Below are 9615 nucleotides of genomic sequence, written 5' to 3'. Positions count from 1 at the left end.
CAGCCCTGTGCTCCCCACCACCAAAGCCACAAAGGAAAAAGTTCCCGCGCTCCTGTGCCCGGACCTGAGGTCAGCATGGTATGAATAGCCCGCCTGGAGATCCCTTCCCCCTCTCTGCTGGGGAAACTTAACCCTGTCCTAGCTGAACCAGGACAAAGTCACATTGTTTTGCAGTGGTAGAAATAAGGAAACTGTGAAGTGTTTCTCCTTGTCAGCAGGATCCCAAAGGCACCTTTAAGCTCCCTTATGAAACATACAGCTGTGGAAGAGTTCTGTTAGCAGCAGTGAGGCACTGCTTTTGTTCCTTTGTGTTTAATTTCATTCTTTTCTGTTTCATTTTCAGCTGACTTGGTAGCAACTGCTTTGGTTTCTAAAATACCAGAATATCTACAAAAAGAGAGATTGGATGAAGGATAGTTGGATCCAAAACTATTGCATTTATGTGCTGCTTTAGCCAGTAAGGTCTTAACAAAAATTTAACTGCACTCCCAGATAGGATTAAATTGTGGGATGTGTGACAGCTCGGGAGAAGAGCTACATGAAGAGGTGACAGAGCCTTCCAGAGAGTGACTTTTCATAGTGTCTTCAGGACAATGGTCTGTACAACAAAGAGGAATGCAAGGGAAAGGGAAAGAAAGCAGATGTCTATAGAGAGGGGTGGTAAGAAAAAGCAGTTGGATCAAGAAAATTGGCATTGCTTGCTTTACACAACACTGTTAAGATACTGAGTAAGGTTCATCTTTTGGTGTGCTCTGTTGATATAGTCTACAGCTCAAACCAGTATTAGATGTCTCCAAAAGGTTACTAGAAGGATGAGAGAGTTTGGACAGGAAGTATCTGTACAAGTTATGAGGAGAAAATGTGAAGAGTGTTCTAATAAGTTTAGAAGTTCACAGAAAAACTGTTTGTTAGAAAATGTCTTTCAACAGAATTGCACTGGTCAGTCATAGATTTTGTAGACAAAAAGTTAAATGTTTAATGCTTGTGCTAATTGCAATTACTGAGAACAGAACACAATACATTGTGAAGTGGCAAAGGATGAGTTTTAACTTATTTCTTTACAAGCCAGAGCCTCATAATCAATTTGTTAGGGGAAATTGTTACTTTCTAAATCCAGGCATAAGCACTATGCACGTAGGAAGGAGAATTCCTTTTATCACCCATATACTGTCTTTTTCAAAGTACAGTCATGCTATAAATAAATATATACTTATTCAAGTATTTAAAACATTGCTTTAATTTAAAAATATGTATTAAATGTAAGTGTGTGAAAAAGAAGGATTTTCAAAAAATTCTCTTTAGATAAGACAGTTCAGGGTTTAGATGAGGAATTACATATTTGTTTCTTATTGTTATTGTTGGGATGTTAAGGATGAGCCAGGGAAGGTTTAGACTGGATATTAGGAAGGATTTCTTTCCAGAAGGGGCTGTTGGGCATTGGAATGGGCTGCCCGGGGCAGTGGTGGAGTCCCCATCCCTGGAGGAGTTGAAGAGTCTGGCTGACACAGAGCTGAGGGATCTGGTGGAGTTGGGAACGGTCAGTGTGAGGTTAATGGTTAGACTAGATTCAAGGTCTTTTCCAACCTAGAGGATTCTGTGATTCTGTGATGCTGCCTGTCTGGTGCTGCTGGGGCAGCTGCTCTTGGGTGTCAGGGTGCTGTGGAACTGTCCCAGTGCCAACTGGCTACTAGTGCTGGGGCTGGTGAGCTCTGAGCTGCCACTGGAGGCTGTAAGGGAAGGGGGAAGGTCAGGGGCATGGCCCCCCAGGCCTCTCTGGCAGGAGAGGCCAGAGCGGTGCCCCCAGCCCTCCTGGAGTGGAGAGGCTCTGCCAAGCCCAGTCTGGGCACCGGCTGCCAGGCCTTGCCTGGGCCCTGGCCCCAGCCCAGGGGCACCCACCCGGGTGCTTTGCCTCTTACCGGTGCCCAGGCCAGCACAGCTGTTGCACTCCCAGCTGGCTGTGGTGGTCCTCAGGCGGGAGCAGCATCTGTGAGTGCCCTCGGCAGCGCAGGAGCAGCACAGGAGCAATTCCCAGGGCCTGGGGAAGCAAAGGGGTTCATGGCTGTGAGGACAAAGTGACCGCAGCACGGGATTGTCCAGCACAGCTCTTGTTCTCAGTCCTTCCGCTTGGAGCTGTCGGTGAGAGAGAGATCCCGTGCAGAGCCCGGGGTGCCACAAGGGCAACTTACCCCTGTGCCTCTGCCTGCTCCCTGCCTCCTGGGCACAGGCACTCACAGGCATCGCAGCGGCTGTGCCTCTCACTGAGATCATCATATGCGTGGGGGTCCTGCGATGGCAAACTGATGGAGAAAGGAAAATTGCTGAGCCGCTGCTGCCCCAGCACAAGGCAGATGTAGAGCATCCCTGCTCTTGCACCCCTGCCCGGCTTCCAGCTTGGTGAAGCTGCAGCCCAGGCTCACGGGGCAGCAGAGGGCCAGGACCGCAGGGGCAGTCCCTGGCATGGCACAGCACTCCCAGCCTCCTGTCTGGGGAGCTGGGCAGGACACCAACCTGAAGGGGATGCGGATGCCCATGCTCAGCATTTCTGAAGAAAATGCATCCCTGTCCCTACAGAGCGGGCACCGGAAACAAGAAATGCCATCGCGCACAGCCTGTCCCTGCAGCAGAAATGTAGGGAGCAGGAGTGAGGCCCTGGTGCTGCTGAGCACCTGCCGTGCCCCGGGGGAGAGAGAGAGGCTCCTACCTGGATGCAGCCCCTGTGGAACCAGGCGTGCTTGCACGCTGGGCACACCATGGTGCCGTAGGACTTTCTGTCCCCGACAAGCTCCAGGCAGAGGAGGCAGGTGGTGTCCTTCTCTGGAGCTGCCTCCACTGCCTGCTCTGGGCTGTGCTCCCCACAGAAGGACCTGGGGGGAAAGGAAAGGGATGGGCGGAGTGAGAAGCGCTGGGTCCTTCCCTGATGGCAGGTTAGGAGGGGAGAGGAGAGGAGGTACCTGTACTGGAAAAAGAACTGCGTCACGCATCCTCCCTCCGTGGTACAGGGCAGATGGAAGCTGCGGTCGCAGCCCTCCCGGCAGCAGGTTGTGGCAGCCCCGCTCTTGCCACAGACGAAGCATTGCTGGAAAGAGCAGAGCAGCCCCGTCAGCGGCAGCCTCACGCCTCCCCAGCCAGCCCCACGCCTCCGGGCAGGGGGCAGCATGTGGCCGCCGCTGGGTCACAGCCTACAGATCCACCCGGCACACGCAGCTGCTGGGCTGGAGCCTCTGTGGAGCTGCCGGGAGCAAGGCTTTTGTCCCAGAGCTGGTTGGAGGGGCTGGGATTTCTTCCTTGGGGTCTAGGCTAAGCTCCCACAAACATCTCCTGGCACAGATCTCCCTGACCTGGCCAGGTCCTCACCTGCTGCGCTGCCCGCTCGATCGTGCGGCGGATATCCTCTGGGAGAAATCCCATCAGGCCCACATCCTCCAGCGGTTGCTGCGAAAGCTTGTTGGCAAAAAACTGCAGAAGAGAAGAGATGAGGAGCTGATGAGGAGAGCGTGGCCGGGACTGCCTGTCGGCCAGCTGGAGGGAGCCCCGGGGGCACTCACCAGGCAAAACACGTGGGCACAGAGGCCGTGCTGCTGGATTTTGTGCCCGCAGATATCCGGGTCCGCCGCTGCCCGGCCACACAGCACGCACGCTGGAGGGGAGAGAGCAAACGCCACCGGGAATGAGCACCTCTGCGGGCCGGGGGAAGCGTCCCTGAGGGACTGGCCCGAGGGCCTGCTCTGTCCCTGGCGGGCCGAAGGGCAGGGCGGGGGGCCGTGGCCAGCAAGGGGCATGGCAGGCAGGGCTGTCCCAGCTGGCGCCCACTGCCCAGCCGGCCCGCTCGCCGCGGGCAGGAGGGGCCCTGCCCCGGGGCCGCTGGGGAGCTCCTGCCTCCCCTGCCAGGGCCCGCGCTGAGCGCCCCAACACCCCTGCTCTGCTGCGGGAGGGATACTTTGCTCTCACCCTGCTCCATCGAGTCGGGGGCCTCCCGCTTTCTCCCAGACATGGTGCACATTGACTGTGACAGTTGGGAGAGCCACTGTCCCAGCAGTACTGGCGTGTCTCTCCCAGGCGCTTCCTGGCTGACTCTGAGGGACAAGCAGGGCACAGGTGAGCTCGCAGCACAGGCCCAGCGCCCCGAGGCGTGGGGCCCCCTCCTGCCTCGGCAGCGATGTCCGGCCCGAGCCCCGTCCCTCCCCTGCGCTCTCCTCACCTCTCCAGGTCGCACTGACACACCTGAGCCCGGTTGCCCCTCTGAGTCACCGTGTCCATGGTGACACCAGCATCCCCAAACATGGGCACAGCTGGTCCCTGTGAGCACAGTGACATCACGACCTCTGGCCTGCACGTGCCGCTGATGCGGGCAGGGGTGGCCTCGGCCTCCTCCACCCGCTCCGAGACGGCCGCCGCCACACAGGGGTGGGTGCGACGTGCCGGGGCTGGGCCCGAGCCCTCGGCCCCGCGTCACCGGGGCGGCTGCTCCTGCAGCAAGAGCAGAGCCAAACGGCAGGTCCCGCGGGGCAGCCGGCAAGGGGGGCACTGCTGGCCGAACGCTGCTCTTCGGGCCGTGCGGCCCCAGGGCTCCAGCCCCGGCCAAGGGAAACCTCTGCTCCTGCCCTCGGCCCCGGGAGCGCTGCCAGCGGCTCGGGGAAGGGGATCCTTCCTCCGCGCCGCCCGGCTGAGGCTGCATCTGCAGCCCCGACACTGGCTCTGGGCTCCCCGGTACAAGGGCAGAAGCGACCTTTGAAGCCTGGCTTGGGCTCAGAGGCGGTGGGTGGCCGGGGCACAGCACAGGGCCTCAGGCCGGCACCAAAATGTCACAGGTGGCCCAACATCTTTCCCCTGACCTCCTCAGAGCTTTGATGTGCTGCCTCCAGAGCAAAAAGCAGCGGGACAGCAAGCTGGGGAGTCACGGCAGAAACGGCCTTTTCCCATGGCAATAAACTGCCTTTCAGAGTCAGCGTGAGCCTGTCCTTGGTGGGGTAGGAAAGGGCAAGTGGCTGTGGGGCAGCTTCGGAGGCGATGGGTGGGAGTGTTGGTCTGTTTGCGGGTCAGGAGGCTCTGCAGAGGGATCTGCACCAGCTGAGTGGATGGGCTGAGTTTTGTCAAGCACTGCAACAGGCGCCCAGGGGAGTGTTGAGTCCCCACGCCTGCAGGTATTCAAAGCACATGTAGCCACGGCACTTAGGGACATGCTTTAGTGGTGGACTTGGCAGCGTTAGGTTAACGGTCGGGCTCGATGATCTCAAGGGTCTTTTGCAACATTCATGATTCTATGATTCTCATTACCGTTCAATGTGTGCTTAATCACCATTCGATTACCATTTGCTTTTTGTTCATCCATCGATTAATTATCACTCAACCATCGCTTAATCACTAATAAAAGCCTTCTGGTTAACCCCACAATGATTACTTCTCAGAATAATTCACCTGCGACAGCCAGACAGAAAACAGACGGTGCCTGAAGCACAGCCAGAGTAGGAAGAAAGGAATGCAAAGTCCAGTGTCGGAGAATCCAGGTGCCAAATTCAGTTCAGGGCCAAGAGAAAAACCTGTCACCCCCAGAAGCCCTTCTGCGATACTAGCAGGCTGACACTGCTGAGAGGGACTAGAGGCTTCCCAGTGGCCTCGGCCATCCTCTTCTACCAGCCACTTTCCAAGCCGAAGAACTGGTGCTCGGGGTTTCCTCCTCCCCAGGCTTGCTGAGATTTCGCTTGGCCTTCCGATGCCTGGGTGTTATGGAGCTCCGTGAGCTTGATGCCGACAGAGGTGAAGGGCGCCAGGGAACAAGCCCCTGGGTTCAGAGTGGGGCTGTGCATGCCCACAGCTCTTTGGGCAGCTCCACTGGAGCTCCAGTGCTGGGGAGTGTCTCGGAGCGCCCATCGCAATCCCCCTGAAGAGCACAAGCTGCTCTGGCCATGTCCACACCTCGGGTCTTCCCAGTCACAGCAGTCAAGAACAGAAGGACAAAGCACTGCCGCCGAGCTCTCTTTTGGAGCCTCTCTACCCGCTTTCCTTCCTCGTTGCCTCTCTGTTGGCAGAAAAGCCCCTCAGGTCTCCCCGGTTCCCCTGCCTGCCTCCGAGAGGACAGCTGCTCCCTCCTGGCAGGAGTCAACTTGCACACTGCATCAAGGCCTCTCGGGAAGGCCCTTAACGCACACGCCCCGAGACCACCGGTAGTTTGCCTGAAGAGCAGAGGGTTGTTCAAGTCTGTACAGCCACCAGGCCTCAAGTTGCACCAGGGCAGGGCCAGACTGGCTCTTAGGAAGCATTTCTTTGCAGAAGGGGCTGTTGGGCGTTGGAATGGGCTGCCCAGGGCAGGGAGGGAGTCCCCATTCCTGGAGGGGTTTAAGCGTCAGGTTAAGCTGAGGGATCTGATGGAGTTGAGAACACTCAGTGTGAGGTTGATGGTTGAACTAGATGATCTTCAAGGTCTTTTCCAACCTTGATGATTCTGGTATTCTATGATGAAAAGCATCTATACATGGATATAGAACATTTTCACCTTGCTGCTACTTCCTTCCACATCTGCTTTGCCTCCTAACCTGAACTGCTACAGAATGGATACCTTATGGCAGGGTACAAATAGGAAATCTGAACTGCCCCCACAGCCACCACTGGATCAAGAGCAAAAGAAGCAGAAGTATTAACATTCATTACCTCTGAAACTCTTTCCAGTATGTGAAATAATGAATTCAAGCCCTGCTACGATGAATTTTGATTAGGTAGTTCAGCTGGGAGTGTTTACAATTAAAAGCAATATTTTCATGATGTTGGATGATACTTAGCATGAGTAATGATGGAAGAATCTGGCTCATGATGTGGAAAACCATGAAGAAGAGCTAGCACTAATTACTAGTATCTAAATACTGGTTTCTAAAAATGAAGAACTCTATTTTCCTTCTGGTTTGTCCTAGGAAATAAATTGGGGAAGAATAGAATTGAGATAATGACCTCTGTTTAATGTAGCTACATACCCTCTTTTTCTTTTTTGACTGTGTTTTTCTGTGTTTGTGGTTACTCATAATTAAACAGGACATTAGAGAAATCACTCTACCATCTGGTACTGACTTACAATGGCATATTATATTATTGACAACTTTGTTCTTTTAAGTTTAAGAAATAGTAACACCTCCTGGTGCAGTTTCTAAAAAAAATAAATATATTGATCTCTGTTATAGTCTCTTATGGAAAATTAGTTGACAACTCAATAATTCACTTCTTTATGGAGTGATCTAAGAACTGCTTCAGCGACTGATTTTGCCAAATGTCATGGTAAACTTTTCTGTTCACATGGTTTCTTTCAGAGGTTGTATACACCTGTGATGATAGAGGAAGGCTTAGCTTTACACTCAAGTGAATTTACTGAATTACTTTTATACTCTTTAGCTCTTGATAGACCTATGAGCTATAAAATTTGCCATTGTAAGAACAGTAAATTGATATTGCTCTCCTGGCTTGAAAATCTGGAGCAGTGATGACAAACATATGGGCTATTGAGCTGCAAGTATCTTGTAATCTTTAGTGTCTGGTTACTATTACAGGGACATACACTATGTGACTGGCAATTGAGATGGGAGTAGATTCAGAATTCTTTGATAATCTGAACTCAAATTCCTCTGAAAATCTGTGGGAGCTCCACCTCACGGTGCAGTAATGATGGTTTCAGGCAGCATCGCCTCTCATGCTCATCTGAGAGGCGTTCCATGAGTTCCCTTTCCCACAGCTGCCTTATAAATGTGACAATATGTCCTCTGACAAGAAGTTTGGTTAGCAGTGCTTAAAAGAAAGATGGTCTTCTACAAGATTTATTGGTGATCTGGGGGAATAATGTTATCTGTTTATCCAGAACTGTTGATGATAGCTGGCTTGAACCTGGAATTTTGTTGGTTATGGAAAATTCCCATGTTGTTCTGAGGAAGCATACTGCATACTTCTGAAAGATTTCTTGAAGTTCTGAAAATAATCCTTCTTAAATTGGTTTAAATATTGTTTATTACCTATTTCAAATAATGGTAAGATGTTATAAAATAATAATTTCAGAATTAATTTCAAGAGTTCTTGAAGCAAAATTCTCCAAACTTCAAAAAACAAATCAGAAGTCTGCTCGATAAGAAATTGTTTTGAAATTTCTGCTGTCTTCAGAACCACTCCATCTACTGTCTGTTTCTGCCACCTGGGTATGTATGTTTTTAATGATAGATTAATGTGGATAGAATTTGGATTAAACATGTAAATAGACATAGGACAGTGAATTCTAAGCTACTTCACTTCTTGCTGGACAGATGTGTATAAACTCTTGCTGTAACTGCTTCCAGGCCCTGACAAAGTATAGGCTAAATAATCTATGGTACTTAACTACAGTTTTCACCACAGTACCTAGTGCCTGTCACTCTTTGTGTGCAATATTTTACAGGTGCAAGTCTTGAAGAGTTTTCAGAATTGCTTAAGACAGTATTTCTTGAGACGTAAAAAGTTTCTCTTCCATCAGTTAAGCTCGTTGTTACCTCTTCTGTTTATCATGGATGATAAACTTTGTCTGTTTATCAACAACAAGTTTCAAGCCTACTTGGCATCTTTGGATCATAAGAGATTAGAACAAGAGTTGTCTTTTCTGAATTGGGCCAAAGACTGAAAGTCTTTATTCTCATTGTAAAGGTACTGACATCGTTATATTTGTGTAAAATCCTAATGGAGAAGGATAAAGTTGCTTTTTCCCTTGATAACATCAATGAAGAGGTTGATGGTTTTTACTTAGGTAGCGGGTTTTGGGAAAAAACCCCAAACAAACAGGATTTTACTGAGGCACACTTTAGGTGTGATTTTATACTTAAGATCATTCACTTTGGCATATTTTTGAAAACTTAGAAATCTTCACTTGGAGCTTCTGAACAAGAACCCTCCAAATGTGAGCAGAAAATAGGTCTACTTAATGGCCTCTATGTGAGTGCAGGGAAAGTCTGAAACAAAAATAGTAAGGAAGGAATCCATTATGTTATTTTTATTAATCATACTATAATATATTACTATATATAATCCTATTTTTCCAATTGCAGAGATCACCTGTTTCAAACCATAAAGTGTTAAGTTTGAAACTTACGTTGAGAATTATCTCGCCACCTAATTTCCTGTGTTACTTCTAATAATTTTACCATAAACATCTAGCTGAATGTTTATTCCATACTCTTTCAGCCTCCTTCTCATGTGCCAGAAATCTGGACAAAGCCTGCCAAATTCTCTGGTTTCTTCCTGACAGCATCTAATTTGCTTCTGCATTTTACACAAAGGTCATGCAGTGTATTGATAATCCAAAGTATAATTCATTAAGTGTAATATAAAATTAAATCACATTGATAAAGTAGGTCATTTCCTTTTCATTCTGAGAGGCTGTAAAAAGCCCTCTGTTTTTTATTTCTTTCTAGCTGTCCAAGATTTTCCAGTAATTATCTCCTAAAGGCTCTACTAAAGAATGCTGCCAATGAGCACTTAAGGCCTTGAGTTCATACACTGAATGTGAAAGATAAATATTATATACTCATATAATAACGTTGGAAGGGATCTTGACTGGTCATTTAGTCCACCTCCTCACTCAGAATGTAAAATTTGGATCTGACTTTGAAGTTAATCAGG

The 9615-nt window shown here is 49.9% G+C and overlaps 1 protein-coding gene across 1 annotated transcript; it reads right to left on the bottom strand.

Annotated features, from left to right (window-relative positions):
- Nucleotides 1-275: 275 nt before the first annotated feature.
- On the bottom strand, nucleotides 276-4036 carry LOC113484931 (PHD finger protein 7-like). Its single transcript, XM_026857618.1, has 10 exons — nucleotides 3949-4036; nucleotides 3546-3637; nucleotides 3355-3456; nucleotides 2952-3076; nucleotides 2702-2864; nucleotides 2509-2615; nucleotides 2187-2297; nucleotides 1917-2035; nucleotides 1619-1727; nucleotides 276-387 (listed from the first exon to the last, which is right to left on the bottom strand). Exons 1-10 carry the CDS (start codon nucleotides 3998-4000, stop codon nucleotides 276-278), a joined length of 1092 nt encoding a protein of 363 aa, XP_026713419.1. The 5' UTR covers nucleotides 4001-4036.
- Between the last annotated feature and the right edge of the window lie 5579 nt (nucleotides 4037-9615).

This window comes from Athene cunicularia (assembly GCF_003259725.1).
Source record: "Athene cunicularia isolate RWA chromosome 12 unlocalized genomic scaffold, athCun1 chr12_part1, whole genome shotgun sequence".
NCBI lineage: Eukaryota > Metazoa > Chordata > Aves > Strigiformes > Strigidae > Athene > Athene cunicularia.
Note: the sequence above shows the minus strand (reverse complement) of the source record. Positions and strands in the feature narration are given on the sequence as shown.

Bases quoted from the DNA above. Each gene is read 5' to 3' on its own strand.
- LOC113484931 (XM_026857618.1), bottom strand. From the start codon at position 4,000: ATGTGCACCATGTCTGGGAGAAAGCGGGAGGCCCCCGACTCGATGGAG. The intron at 3,077-3,354 runs GTGAGGACCTGG...TGCTCTTTCCAG, and splicing joins TCGAGCGGGCAGCGCAGCAG to CAATGCTTCGTCTGTGGCAA. The intron at 388-1,618 runs ACAGGCAGCATC...CTCTTTTTGTAG, and splicing joins AGCTGCCCCAGCAGCACCAG to ATATTCTGGTATTTTAGAAA.